The following is a 16257-nucleotide window of genomic DNA, read 5'->3' as shown; positions in this document are numbered from 1 at the left end:
TTTGGGAAAGACAATTTAAATCTATTGCTATCCTTTATTTTTTCAGTCATGAATAGTTGAATGAGATATAATTAAAAACAGTGTTAATTCATTTTTTATATGAAAAGCAATTCTTTTTCATTACAAAAGTAGTATACTTGTTTTAATGGTAGGATAAGAATTTCTGATATCAGTAAAATTAAAATAGTTGGTATTCATAATTTTAATCTAAATGACTTGAGGTATAAGTTCTGAATCTGGACAAGATATATTACCTTCATAAAAATAATCTGATAAACTATATTCCCAGTGGCATTATATAAAAAGAGCATATTTATATTTGCTTAAACTTAATAATATTTGTTTTCATTTTTATTTAGGTGTTCAAGGTAATGTCTGAGAAGCATGTACATAAACTGCAAAACAAATTATTTCCTATCTTCCAAAAGTCAACAACCTAAATGAACAAAGAAATCACTCTTCAAGTATTTTTAAATATTTCAAAACTAATTATTGCATGGCTTCTTTTATGATTATATACAGATAGTTATATATATATATATATATATATATATATATATATATATAATTCTTCAGATAAAGTATTTAACATTTATGTAATTTCTCATGTTTCTTAAATTCTGTTCTACCTATCCCCAGGTAGGTATGGTGAATGCATTGTTCCCTTTAAGTATTTACTAAATATCGTTGATAAACTGGATCATTTAAGCAATGTTGGCCCTTTAATATGATTTATGTGGGAACAAATAGAGAGGGTGACTTGTATACTTGAGAAAAGATATGAACTCTAATTTGGTTTTCCAGTAATACATTTACAATTCTAAAAAGAAATAGTATGTTTAACAATATTTGATATTATTAGAAAGCATAGGCAGTGTAATCTACATATGACTGAGGATTCTGTCAGAACACATTGGTTTTATTTACTTTTTAATGGACCACCTCAAATATAAACAATTATTCCTAAATACAATGTAATACACCAAATAATAACAATACCATCCTGATTACAAGCTGACATATTCTGGGTTTTGTTCATGTTTATTATTCTACTTTAATGCTTCCATTTCTCATCAACGTGATATTTTTTAAAGCACATTTTACTTTCTCTTAAATTCTTCCCTACACTATTTTACAGAGATGGATTCATATATCAGATGATAAGGAGTGAAACAGATGGAAAAAGAATGAAATAATATGAAAATGCAAAAATAGGGGCTCCTGGATGTCTCAGTCCACTAAGTGTCCCACTTCAGCTCAGGTCATGATCTCAGGGTTCATGAGTTTGAGCCCAGCGTCTGCCTCTGTGCTGTCATGACACCTGAGAGCCTGGAGACTGCTTCAGATTCTGTGTCTCCCTCTCTCTGTGCCCTTACCCCACTAGCACTCTGTCTCTCTAAAATCCATGTAAACGTGGACCCACACCATTCAAACCTGTGTTGCTAAAAGGCCAACTGTAAAATATTTTATTTTCCTATAAGTCATGACAAAACAAGCAAAATATAGTCCGTAAGAACATTTCTGTCTAGGAAATGTTTAATTAGGCACACAACATGTCAGCAGTTTTATAACATCAGTCCTAAATGAACAAAACATAGAAGGGAATTTTAAGTATGGACAGCACACATAAAAAATGCAACTAAAGCTTATACTAAGCCATCTATTTTAATTTTAGATTGCCAGGCTGCAAAGAAGATTCTAATACATGCTTGAAAGCAGTAATTTCATGTGTGAAATGTTGATTTACATAAATGAGTCCACAGTGTATTTGCCTTGCACCAGTTAACATTATTAGTATAGGAAAAGAAAAACCTAGCCTATAACAAGTGAGAATATTGTAATTTTAATTGGTGGTTAGTATTTATTTTTAAGTGATATTTACCTTGAGGAGGGTTTCTATTTGAATGTCACAGAAACAAAGAAAATTAGTCAATGCTATTTCAGATTTATAACTTTTAGGAACAGATATACGGGTTTGAAGTTAAGCAAAATTACAGTTAAGCAAGTAGAGAGTAAATATTCCCTAAAAAACATTTTAAAAAATCCTTGAAATTCAAGACAAAGGGATTCAGTCAATCATACATGGATAATCATGAAAGTGTTTCTAATTGACAATGTTTATTTAAAGCAAATTTGTCACCCATGTTAATTTCTATGATTTTTTCCTTTTTTATCTTTTATCTGATGTTTGATATTATTAGTTTTATGATACAAAAATTTTACCTTTCTTTAATATCTTATTATGTCACTACTTATTAACACCTATTCATTTATCCTTCATAGTCAAGTGCATATACTACTTGAGTATAATGTTTGAAGGACCAAATACTCGTGGCTGCATGAATATTAAAAGATTATTCTTTTAATATTTTCAGAATGCTAGAATTTCAGATAAACGTTCAAACACCACAAGTCATGATCTTCATATACACTTGATCTAGGTTGTACACTGGAAGATAGTATACCTTGACCTGAACCAGAAACATAGAAGCAATATTTGTAGAGATGACAAACCAAAAGATACTTCATAAAGGAAAGGAATGTTGCCATTAATGGTAATTTGTGAATTAGCAGAAAAAGCTGTTAATACATTCTAAAAGTGGCACAATCAAATCAGACAGACTATGAGGTGTTAAAGGAGGCTATATACAGGTATACTGCTTATGTAAATAAAATATATACACACATACTTACTTGAGTATCCTAATATTTCTGTGAAATATATCCATGATTGTCAAAAACTCATCAAATAAAATGGTATAAAAGACATGTATGTACTTACCAAATAGGTCCTTATCTTCAATGATTGCCATCTCAACCTCTTTTCCAGTAACTATTGTGCATGTGAAAGGAACTTGAAGAAGAACACTAATCTCACCAAAGGATTCCTTCTCATTAAGTTTGCCCATACAAACAAGTTTTTTATTTTTTTTCTGTAAAAGATATAGATAATAGATGTTCAGTGAAACCAATTTCACACAATGATAAATACTGTTATCATCAGAAATTCACTGTTCATAAAACATTTTGGTATATGGTATTTAAAATGCAATTTCATTCAAATCAGAGAAAACAGTTATTTACGCATGTAGTTAAACTATATAGAACAGCAATTGATAGACAACTTCACCATATCTAAGGTAATTGAAAGTACTGTCACTTAGTGATCTATGAATTAATTTTTTAAGTTTCTTTTTAGAAAGAGAGCACAAGTTGGAGGATAAAGGCAAAGGGAGAGAGAAAGAGAGTTTATTTGATATAGGGGTGGATCCCACAACCCTGGGATCATGAACCCAACCAAAATCAAGAGTTGGAAGCTCAACCAACTGAGCCACTCAGGTGCCCTAATTTTTTAATCCACCAAGATGTCTAGGAAACATTGAGCTCATTCCCTTTTTCAAGGTCCTAGGATAGCATTTTGTAAATAGAGCTTAGCTTTGAATGTTTTGTGAACTACCATTTGTTAGCTCAGCCCCAGCTGCATGGGTGGACTAACAGAGAATAAAAAAATAAGCACAGATGCCAGGACCAGAATTGATAGAATTAATAGCTGAGATGGAATTCCATGCAGACTTTCTTATTTAAATAAGAAAGAAACATGGAAAGAGAGTTTGATCCAGGGAACTAGCAATTTAGGCCCAAATTAGAAACAGTGGAAGAGGGCCTACAGGTTTTCAGTATGCATATCTCTGGAGAAAAAGTTGAAAGTCCAAATTATCTTTTCAGAGAGACCTCAACACCATGGAAACAGGGATGAGTTGATGAGTAGCAAGTTTAAAAAAAAAAAAGAATGTAGCTCTCAGAGTATGACATGACAGGGACTCAGAAGAGGTGAAAGACTTTAATAAGTATCCTGGGGTTAAAAGCAATATCTCACTTGAAGAACTGCCATTTATAGAAATGGCAAATCCTCACACTAAATATAACTAATATAGCAAAATTCAACTAAGTTTACATATTAAATTGAACTCCATTGAAGACTACCTGACCAACCAAAAAAAAGGTTAGTTCTAACTTTTATCACTCTGCATTAGTGTTTTGCTTGTTCTAGAACTTCATAAAACTGGAATTATGCAGCCTACAATCTTTTGGGTTTGATGTTTTTGCCCAACCTAATGCTTTGAGATTCATCCATATTCTTGTATGCATCATTAGCTTTCTTTATTGAGGTGTAGCATTCCATTGTATGAATATATCACAATGTTTCTATCCATTCAACTGTTAGTGGACATTTAGATTACTTACAGTTTTTGGCTTATGAAGACTTTGTGAGTCTTTTTGTAGATGTATATTTTTATTTCTCTTGAGTAAATATCTAGAGTGGAATTTCTGGGTCATTTGTTAAGTGTATTTTAGCCAATCTGATATGCTTGAAGTGATACCTTGTTGTGGTTTTAATTTACATTTTTCTGAGGAATAAAGATGTTAAGCATCTCTTAATGTGCTTCTAGTCATTCCTATGTCTTACAACTCAATTTACAACTTATCTTACATTCCTGTATCTTACAATTCAGTGAAAAGAAACAATAAAAAATAGTAAAAAAATTGAACAGAAATTCCACAAGACAAACTAACACAACTATGCAATAATTAGGTTGTATTAAATTATCATTAAAGAGAATAAATAAGTTTAAAACTTACCACTTTTTTTGGTTGTAGTTTCATAAGTCCTACAATATTTCTATAAATATTACAATATCCAGAATTAATATAAGCCACAAAAGAAATTATCTTCCCACTTTCCACTATCACTGAAAATAAGAGACAATTCATTATTTTACACTCTTCTCTATAAAAAATTATTTTAGATATGACAATAAAAGATGACATTTAATTCAGTAACTATTAGTGGAAAATTTCTTAATGGATGGCAGTTTATAGGTAGTACTCAGAAAATGACAAATTTACATCTTTTACTTCTATCTATAACCTAATACATAAGTAAATATTGACAAAACTTTGGCAGTAAAGGCAACAGTATGCTAGTAAACTATCAGGTGGAGGAGACGAAAGTGTCGGACAAGTCCCAATTTTTAGCATTTACTGATTGTTATTGTGTTAATATTCCTACCATGGCTAATTTTAAATTGCTAGTGGCTTAACAACCAGCTCACAAAATCCCTGAATATTTAACTGTTGCCTCCCTGGAGCTTATGCCTTGATCCAGGCCAGGCATTCTACTAAATATAGCAGTGGTTGAAAGCAGTGGCTTTGAGGCCATAATGGTTTGGTTTAAAACTCTACTCTGCCACTTCTTTTTTTTTTTTTCTCTTTAGTGTTTATTTATTTTTTGAGAGAGACAGAAACAGAGCGTGAGCGGGGGAGAAACAGAGAGAGGCAGAGGCACAAAGTCCGAAGCAGGCTCCAGGCTCTGAGCTGTCATGATAGCACAGAGCCAGATGCGGGGCTCAAACTCACAGATCCTGAGATTATGACCTGAGCCCAAGTTAGACGCTGAACCAACTGAGCCACCCAGGTGCCCTTGCCACTTCTTAAGCGACCTTAGATAAATTATAGAACTTCTCTAAGCTTTAAGTTTTTCATCTTTAAGATAGAAAAATTGGGAGTTGCTGTTCTATACTCGACACATGGTAATTAAGTGTATATAAAGTACTTAACCCTAAGTTTTGGCATATAGTATTGCATAACAAATCATTTATTATTATCACCACTATTTTCTCAAATTTGTGAAGCCACCCTAAGGCCAAGATATACTTGAAGGTGAACTGGATAATACCTTTACAAATATCAATGGGTTACAAAGCAATGTAAATTAAAAGACATCTGACCTAAGTAACATTAAGTTATCAATAAAGTGTAATTTAAATAATAAAATAGACTGGATTTATATGTATTAAAGTTACTATTTCAAATTGACTTTCAGATTTGTTGATTTTAAAACATATCAATATTTTTTCTGAAAATCCCAAACAAAAGTGATAACATAAATATAAAGATATATGTGTATCTTTTTTGTGATTTTATAAAGTAGACAATTAAAAAGTATTTTCAATTACTCAAAAGCATTCATTTCATAGTGTAAATGAGTATATATCAGCACAAGGAAAAATATTGGTGTTATTGAAAACTAGCTAGAGAATAGCATAGCTCTTTAAAAATTATGGCTAAAAAAGAACAAGGTGACAATTGGTAAACATAATTTACCATAAGCAAAAAAAATGAATGCCAGTTTACAATGGAAAATACTTTACTATAAATCAAGTAGCGTTTCAATTATTTTGCTGACATGTTTATGAGAATATGTTATCTCCCTTTACTCATATAATTTTCAGAGCTCAAAATTTATAATTAAAAAATTAAAAGGTTATTCTACTGTCACCAATCATTTATTTTGCTTAAATAAAAATTTATGGTAACATTTCTGCTATCTTATACTGTGTTTCTTACAGCCAAACATTGATATTATAAATTTATCTTAAGATATAAAAGTAAAGTATGTTTGTAGAATTATTTGTAAATTGCATAGACAAGAAGAAATTTTCTCATAGATTCTATTCTGAAAAGCAAAGAGTACTTTCTACCAAAAGGCTATATGATAATAGAGGAAAGGTTATATGATACTAGAGCCTATCACATAACTGTTTTACTTCTTTTAGTCAATCAGTAGGACATAAAGGGAGGCATGGAGGGCGCCTGGGTGGCTAAGGTTGGCCAAGGGCGCCTGGGTGGCCTTGGTTAAGCATCCAACTTTGGCTCAGGAATGGAATCGTGGCCACAGAGAGCACTATGGAATCCATTTAGGACTGACTTATTTTGTCTTGAGTACAGTTGTCATTTTCCAAAGTGATTTTACCACCCTGTTCAGTTACATCTTTGGATTGTAAATGGATCAAGGAATTCAGTATTGCAAATCGAGAGATTAATGACCTTGTTACTATGTTTGTTTGTTTTTTTCATTTTCTTTGTGTTGACTTTTTTTTTTTTTCAACGTTTATTTATTTTTGGGACAGAGAGACAGAGCATGAACGGGGGAGGGGCAGAGAGAGAGGGAGACACAGAATCGGAAACAGGCTCCAGGCTCTGAGCCATCAGCCCAGAGCCCAACGCGGGGCTCGAACTCACGGACCGCGAGATCGTGACCTGGCTGAAGTCGGACGCTTAACCAACTGCGCCACCCAGGCGCCCCTGTGTTGACTTTTTAAAAATATATGAAAAATCTAGCTTGTTTTATTGGCTTTTGGTAAGGTACTGTTTTTTTTTTTTTTTTTACTATCTTGTCCAGTACTTGAAAGAAGGAACTATTTGTAATTCCCACTGTATATTTATAGTAAGAACATATTGTATTCTAAAAATATTTTAAATTAAAAGTTCTTAACCATCCTCAGTTTATATAAAACAAAATGACACTAAAATTAAAATAAATTTTTGAGAGAGAGAGAGAGAGAGAGAGGCATGAGCAGGGGAGGGGCAAAGAGAGAGGAAGACACAGAATCTGAAGCAGGCTCCAGGCTCTGAGCTGTGAGCACACAGCCCGATGCAGTGGTTCAAACTCTTCAACCTTGACATCATGACCTGAGCTGAGATTGGATGCTTAACCAACTGAGCCACTCAGGCACTCCCAAAACGACACCAAAAATTTTAATCTAGAAAAAATATCTGGAGCCTGTTTTATATTCTATGTCTCCCTCTCTCTCTGCCCCTTCACCCCCTCTCTGTCTTTCTCTCACTCTCAAAAATACATAAACCTAAAAAGAAAAGAAAATTTAAGAAAATAAAAATAAAGGGAGGCATAGAGCTTCCTGACAATTGTTATAAGAAAAGGATAAAGTTAAACAGACACTAAAGAAGCCCATTATTTTAAACTTCCAGAGCTGCACTACTGCAAATCTTTTCTTGAAAGTCAAGCCCTATATAGATCATAGAGAAGCATATATAAAGAAGATAAAGACCATGGAAATTGTTCATCATTGAAGGCAAGGCAACAATGGAAAAGCTGAACCACTACAGCAAAATCTATGAGGCAGTCTCATTCCATAGAGGGGGATATTTGCTACCTGCGTAATGTGTATGGTTTTTATAATAATCATAGCAAATGTTTATCTTAATGAAGACAATCTAGAAAAACCATTTTCATCTAGGTAAGAGTCTGAATTTAATAACATTACAAAAATTTGTATCACCACTTAAGAAATTTTAAATACAACTATTTTGACTAGAAAAAGAATCATGCAAATTACCTGTAAAGACTTAAGTATCCCTCCCCACCCCCATTATGTTTCCTAATTTTACTTATTTGGCCTTGGATCCTGCTTCCCATTACAAAGAACTTATGTCAGTGAGATCAAGATTAATGTTCTTATCTCTATACCCTTTCCTCTTGGGTTACATAGAAAATGACAAACAACATAGAAATATCCAGGGGCACCTGGGTGGCTTAGTCAGTTAAGTGTCTGACTTTGGCTCAGGTCATGATCTCATGATTCTGAGTTTGAGCCCCACGTTGGGCTCTGTGCTGACAGCTCAGAGCCTGGAGCCTGCATTGGATTCTGTGTCTCCCTCTCTCTCTGTCCTTCCCCCACTCACACTGTCTCTCTCTGTCTCCCAAAAAAGGAATAAATGTTAAAAAATTAAAAAAAAAGAAATATCCAAAGGATTATAACACAATATTAAGTTAAAAGATCTAGTCATGAATTACATGGATGAAATTTTATTATTATATAAAGGTTATATTCATTGATGTTCAGGAATTAAAGTTTATCTCTATTTAAAAATTATATTTTGAAGCTCCTCATCAAAAACTCAGGCACATATTCTAAGACTGGAAATCACTAGACCATTATGAAAAATCAAATTTGATATTACTTAAGGTAAATAAGATAGAAAAAAACCAGAAGGATTCACAGAAACTATTAGGCATTGTTCTTTTTATTTCTGTTGTTTATTACATGCTAGGGACTAGTTATAAGTCCAATAAAACTATTTTTTTCCAATTGTCACATCAGAAGTCATGAGAAGAATAATTCCTTACTGGCTATTGGTATTTTTTTCTGAACAGCATTTCATTTCAAAACTAACACTGTTCTGTGCAGTTATTGTTTCATAGTTCATTGATCTCTCTCCTTATTTTATTATTTTTCAAATTTTATTTGGGCTTGCTTTCTTTTTCCTAAACCTTTGGTGTCAAATGCCTAGATCATTCACTTTTCTTTTTTCTTGATTTCTGATGTATTCAACATCACACATTTTTTTATCTACTGATTTAACTATGTTTAACATATTTTAAAGTAAAGTGATTTTGTTATTATATGGTTGACAGTTTTTCTTAATAGCCTTTAATCAGTGGGGTACAATAAGATATAACTTTCCAAACAATTAGGACTGTACTTTTGCTGTCCTTTTAAAAACAATTCTAAGGTTTGTTTATCTTGCCCTTGACTCTATGTGAACACTATGTATAATGTATTTTTGTAAATATTTCTTACGTCTTATATGCGGCAGGGGGCATGGCTCTTGGATATGGAATTTTACATATATCTAATGGTGTGAATTCTTTATTTGTAACATTCAGTTTCTAGTTGTCCCTAATTTTAATCTATTCGGTCTACCAGTTCCTGAGAAGACTGTATATAAAGAGTTAACTTCAATGGTTATGGCACTTGTTTCTTGCTATAAACATATCAGTTATTTCTTTATATACTTTGAGGCTTTTTGATGTATTCATGTTCCTAAGGGGCTGGGGAAAACAGCCGCTTCCGAGGCAAAATTCAGGAGAGAGGTAGTGCCTGGGGCTTGGTCACAGACAGTGAAGAAGCGGGGAGGACACGAAAGCTGAAGACAGAGGACGGGTGCGCGATTGCTGATCAGGGAGAACAGAGTCATGATACTAGAGACTGGGTAGCTGTGTGATGCCATTTTCACTGCACCCGTGCATGCACATATGCCCCTATGGGCACCCCAACAATCCACCCCAGTAGGCTACCAGTGCCATCTAGTGGAGAACGGAGCCATTACACTGAGCCTTGCCCAACTGGGCCAACCTTACTCTTCAAGAACATAAGTCTCACCGCCTACTTTGTTTATGGACTATAAAGCACTTCATAGTCTGACTTCTACAGGAAAACAGAATAGTTTCAGTACTATTTCAATCTGTTAGTAGGTCCATCTATTCAATTTTCTTTCTTTTTCTCTTTTACACTACTTTTCTTTTTTGTGAATACAGAAAAAACTCATTTTTACTTTCAATTTTTATAAAATATATTTTTCTTTAATTTTTTTAACTGTATTTTTTACTTTTGTGAAAATTTTTCAAATTCTATCTTACTTCCATCATTTTATTTTAGTCTGCTTCAGTGTATTCACCTTTTCATATTTTCAAACGATTTCCTTTTCTTTGTTCGTTTTCTTTTTTCTCTTTTTTGTTTCTTTTATTTGTCTTGAATGCACAAAGAGAAAAACTTAACTTTTACTTTCAATTTCTATTAAAAATATTTTTCTTTATTTTTTTACTATATTTTTTGCTTTTATGTAAATTTTTTCAAATTCTATTTTACTTCCATTATTTTATTTTAGTCTACTAGAGTGTATTGACTTTTTCAAATTTTCAAATGATTTCTTTATTTTCTTTTCTCTTTTTTCATTTCTTTTCTTTTTCTTGAATACTGAAAGAGAAAAATTCATTTTTATTTTTAATTTTTATTACAAATATGTTTCCTTAATTTTTCTTTATTTTATTTTTTTAATTTTAATTTTTCTACCTCATTAATTCCTTTTCTCCCTTCAAAATAGCAAAACAAAGGAATTCACCCCAAAAGAAAGAGCACAAAGAAACAACACAGGGATTTAACCAACACAGATACAAGCAAGATATCTGAACCAGAACTTAGAATCACGATAATAAGAATACTAGCTGGAGTCAAAGATAGATTAGAATCCCTTTCTGCAGAGATAAAAGTAGTAAAAAATAGTCAGAATGGAATTAAAAATGCTATAACTGAGCTGCAACCACAGATGGATGCAGCAGCAGCAAGGATGGATGAGGCAGAACAGAGAATCAGTGATATAGAGGATAAACTTACAGAGAATATGAAGCAGAAAAGAGAGGGAGATAAGGGAAAAGAGCACAATTTAAGAATTAGAGAAATCAGTGACTCATTAAAAAGGAACAACATCAGAATCATGGGGGTCACAGAAGAGGAAGAGAGAGAAATAGGGATAGAAGGGTTATGTGAGCAAATCATAGCAGAAACTTTCCTAACCTGGGGAAAGGCATAGACATCAAAATCCAGGAAACACAGAGGACCCCCATTAGATTCAACAAAACCTGACCATCAACAGACATATCATAGTCAAATTCACAAAATACTCAGGCAAGGAAAGAATCATGAAAGCAGCAAGGGAAAAAAAAAACAGTTCTTAACCTACAAGGGAAGACAGATCAGGTTTTCAGCAGACCTATCCACAGAAACTTGGCAGGACAGAAAGGAGTGTCAGGATATATTCAATGTGCTGAATCAGAAAAATATGCAGCCAAGAATTCTTTATCCAGCAAGGCTGTCATTGAAAATAGAAGGAGAGGTAAAACATTTCCCAGACAAACAAAAATTAAAGGAGTTTGGGACCACTAAACCAGCCCTGCAAGAAATTTCAAGGGGGACTCTCTGAGGGGAGAAAAGATGAAAAAATATATATATATATATATGTGTGTGTGTGTATATATATATATATATGTGTGTGTATATATGTATATGTGTGTATATATATATATATGTATATACGTGTGTATATATATGTATATGTGTGTGTGTGTATATGTGTGTGTGTGTGTGTGTATATATATATATATATATATATACATATATGTAAATACCCAAAGCAACAAAGATTAAAAAAGACCAGAGAATACCACCAGAAACTCCAACTCTACAAGCATCATAATGGCAATAAATTCATATCTTTCAGTACTCACTCTAAACATCAATGGATTCAATGTTCCAATCAAAAGACATAGGGTAACAGAATGGATAAGAAAACAAGATCTATATATATGCTGTTTATAAAAGACCCACTTTAGACCTAAAGACACCTTCATATTGAAAATAAGGGGATGGAGAACCATCTATCATGCTAATGGTCAACAAAAGAAAGCCAGAGTAGCCATACTTATATCAGAGAATCTAGACTTTAAAATAAAGACTGTATCAAGAGATGCAGAAGGGCATTATATCATAATCAAAGGGTTTATCCACCAAGAAGACCTAACAATTGTAAACATTTATGCGCCAAATGTGGAGCACAAAAATATATAAATCAATTAATCAGAAAAATAAAGAAACTCATTGATAATAATACCATAATAGTAGGGGACTTCAACACCCCACTCACACCAATGGACAGAACATCTAATCAAAAAATCAACACGGAAAGAATAGTTTTGAATGACACACTGGACCAGATGGACTTAAAAGATATATTCAGAACATTTCATACTAAAGCAGCAGAGTATACATTCTTCTCCAGTGTACATGGAACGTTCTCCAGAATAGACCATATCCTGGGACACAAATCAGCCCTAAGTAAGTAAAAAACGATTGAGATCATACCGTGCATATTTTCACAATGCTATGAAACTCGAAATCAACCACAAGAAAAAATTTGGAAAGGTAACAAATACTTGGAGACCGAAGAACACCTTACTAAAGAATGAATGGGCTAACCAAGAGGTTAAAAAGGAAATTAAAATGTACATGGAAGTCAATGAAAATGATAACACCACAACCCAAAACCTCTGGGACGCAGCAAAGGCAATCAAAAGAGGAAACTATATAGCAATCCAGGCCTTCCTAAAGAAGGAAGAAAGATCTCAGATATACAACCTAACCTTACGCCTCAAGGAGCTGGAAAAAGAACAGCAAATAAAACCCAAAACCAGCAGAAGACAGGAAATAATAAAGATTAGAGCAGAAATTAATGCTATTGTACCCCCAAAACAGTAGAACAGATTAATGAAACCAGAAGCTGTTTCTTTGAAAGAATTAACTTGATAAACCACTAGCCAGTTTGATCAAAAAGAAAAAGGAAAGGACCCAAATAAATAAAATCAATAATGAAAGAGGAGAGATCACAACCAACACAGCAGAAATAAAAACAGTAATAAAAGAATATTATAAACAATTATATGCCAATAAAATGGGCAATCTAGAAAAAATGGACAAATTCCTGGAAACATACAATACACACTACCAAAACTGAAACAGGAAGAAATAGAAAATTTGAACATACCCATAACCAGTAAGGAAATCGAATTAGTAATCAAAAATCTGCCAAAAAAACAAGAGTCCAGGGCCAGATGGCTTTCCAGGTTAATTCTACCAAACATTTAAGGAAGAGTTAACACCTATTCTCTTGAAACTGTTCCAAAAAATAGAAATGGAAGGAAAACTTCCAAACTTTTTCTATGAAGCTAGCATTACCTTGATTCCAAAACCAGAGATCACACTAAAAAGGAGAACTATAGACCGATTTCCCTGATGAACATGGATGCAAAAATCCTCAACAAGATATTAGCCAACCAGATCCAACAATACATTAAAAAAATTATTCACCACGAACATGTGGGATTTATACCTGGGATGCAGGGCTGGTTCAATATCTGCAAAACAATTAACATGATTCTTCACATGAATAAAAGAAAGGATAAGAACCATATGATCCTCTCAATAGATGCAGAGAAAGCATTTGACAAAATACAACATCCTTTCTTGACAAAAACCCTCAAGAAGGTAGGAATAGGAGTATACCTCGAGATCATAAAAGCCATATGTGAATGACCCAATGCTAATATAATCCTCAATGGGGAAAAACTGAGATCTTTCGCCCTAAGGTCAGGAACAAGACAGGGATGTCCATTCTCGCCAGTTATTCAACATAGTATTGGAAGTCTTAGCTTCTGCAATCAGACAACACAAAGAAATAAAAGGCATTCAAATCAGCCAGGAGGAGGTGGAACTTTCACTCTTCACAGATGACATAACTCTATATGGAAAACCCAAAAGATTTCACCAAAAAACTGCTAGAATTGATTCATGAATTCAGCAAAGTGGCAGGATATAAAATCAATACACAGAAATCGGTTGCATTCCTATACACTAACAATGAAGAGACGGAAATAGAAATCAAGGAATCTATCCCATTTACAGTTGCACAAAAAAACATAAAATACCTAGGAATAAATCTAACCACAGAGGTGAAAAATCTATACACTGAAAACTATAGAAAGCTTATGAAAGAAATTGAAGAAGACACAAAAAAATGGAAAAAGATTCCATGCTCCTGGATAGGAAGAACAAATATTGTTAAAATGTCGACAGTATCCAAAGCAATCCACATATTCAATGTAATCCCTATCGAAATAACACCAGCATTCTTCACAGAGCTAGAACAAATAATCCTAAAATTTTTATGGAATCAGAAAAGACCCTGAATAGCCAAAGCAATCTTGAAAAAGAAAACCAAAGCAGGAGGCATCACAATCCCAGACTTCAAGCTGGAATCACCAAGACAGTATGGTACTGGCACAAGAACAGACACTCAGATCAATGGAACAGAATAGAGAACCCAGAAATGGACCCACAAACGAATGGCCAACTAATCTGTGACAAAGCAGGAAAGAATATCCAATGAAATAAAGACAGTCTCTTCAGCCAGTGGTGCTGGGAAAAGTGGACAGCAACATGCAGAAGAATGAACCTGGACCACTTTCTTACACCATACACAAAAATAAACTCAAAATGGATGAAAGACCTCAATGTAAGACAGGAAGCCATCAAAATCCTCAAGGAGAAAGCATGCAAAAACCTCTTTGATCTTGGCCACAGCAACTTCTTAGTCAACACATCTCTGGAGGCAAGGGAAACAAAAGCAAAAACGAACTACTGGGACCTCATCAACATAAAAAGCTTATGCACAGAGAAAGAAACAGTCAGGAAAACTAAAAGGGAACCAACAGAATGGGAGAAGATATGTGCAAATGACATATCATATCACATAAAGGGTTAGTATCCAGAATCTATAAAGAACTTATCAAACTCAACACCCAAAAAGCAAATAATCCAGTGAAGAAATGGGCAAAAGACATGAATAGACACTTCTCCAAAGAAGACATCCAGATGGCCAACCAACACATGAAAAAATGCTCAACATCACTCATCATCAGGAAAATACAAATCAAAACCACAATGAGATACCACCTCACACCTGTCAGAATGGCTAACATTAACAACTCAGTCAACAACAGTTGTTGGTGAGGATGTGGAGAAAGAGGATCTCTTTTATACTGCTGGTGGGAATGCAAACTGGTGCAGCCACTCTGGAAAACAGTATGGAAGTTCCTCAAAAAATTAAAAAAAGAACTATCCTATGAGCCAGCAATTGCACTACTAGGTATTTATCCAAGGGATATAGGTGTGCTGTTTTGAAGGGGCACATGCACCCCCATGTTTATAGCAGCACTATCAACAATAGCCAAAGTATGGAAAGAGCCCAAATGCCCATTGGTGGATGGATGGATAAAGAAGATGTGGTACATATACATAATGGAGTATTACCCAGCAATCAAAAAGAATGAAATATTTCCATTTGCAACTATGTGGATGGAACTAGAGGGTATTATTGCTAAATGAAATTAGTCAGAGAAAGACATATATCATATGACTTCACTCATATGAGGACTTTAAGACACAGAACAGATGATCATAAGGGAAGAGAAGCAAAATTAATATAAAAATAGGGAGGGGGACAAAACATAAGAGACTCTTAAACATGGAAAACAAACAGAGGGTCACTGGAGGGGTTGTGGGAGGGGGGATGGGCTAAATGGGTAAGGGGCACTAAGGAATCTACTCCTGAAATCATTGTTGCACTATATGCTAATTTGGATGTAAATTAAAAAAAAATAAAAAATAAAACCTGTTAAAATAAAAATTAAAAAAAAGAGAGAGGCAAATCATAAAACAGACTCTTAACTATAAAGAATAAACTGAGCGTTACTGAGGGGAGATGGGTTGGGGGGGATGGGTTAAATGGGTGATGGATATTAAGGAAGGCACTTGTGATGAGCACTGGGTATTATACATAAGTGATGAATCACTGAATTATACTCCTGAACCTAATATTGTACTGTATGTTAACTAACTGTATTTTAAATAAAAACTTGAAACTATAAAAAATTAATTAAAATTTTCATATAGCATGTAATAGTAAATTCTGAAAGATTTTTGATAAATTGAAAATGAAATATAA

The 16257-nt window shown here is 33.6% G+C and overlaps 1 protein-coding gene across 9 annotated transcripts in view; it reads right to left on the bottom strand.

The window, feature by feature from the left end:
• CNBD1 (cyclic nucleotide binding domain containing 1) overlaps positions 1–16257 on the bottom strand; it is a 490155-nt gene that overhangs the window by 85202 nt on the left and 388696 nt on the right. For all 9 annotated transcript variants that reach the window (XM_045050105.1, XM_045050106.1, XM_045050103.1 and 6 more), the window contains exons 9-10: positions 4642–4751; positions 2783–2933 (exon numbers count right to left, since the gene is read on the bottom strand). In XM_045050105.1, coding sequence (XP_044906040.1) covers positions 2783–2933; positions 4642–4751 — 261 coding nt within the window. The remainder of the gene's footprint in view (positions 1–2782; positions 2934–4641; positions 4752–16257) is intronic.

This window comes from Felis catus, chromosome F2 (assembly GCF_018350175.1).
Source record: "Felis catus isolate Fca126 chromosome F2, F.catus_Fca126_mat1.0, whole genome shotgun sequence".
Taxonomy (NCBI): domain Eukaryota; kingdom Metazoa; phylum Chordata; class Mammalia; order Carnivora; family Felidae; genus Felis; species Felis catus.
The sequence above is the reverse complement of the archived record's forward strand: the minus strand, read 5'-3'. Positions and strand labels throughout refer to the sequence as shown.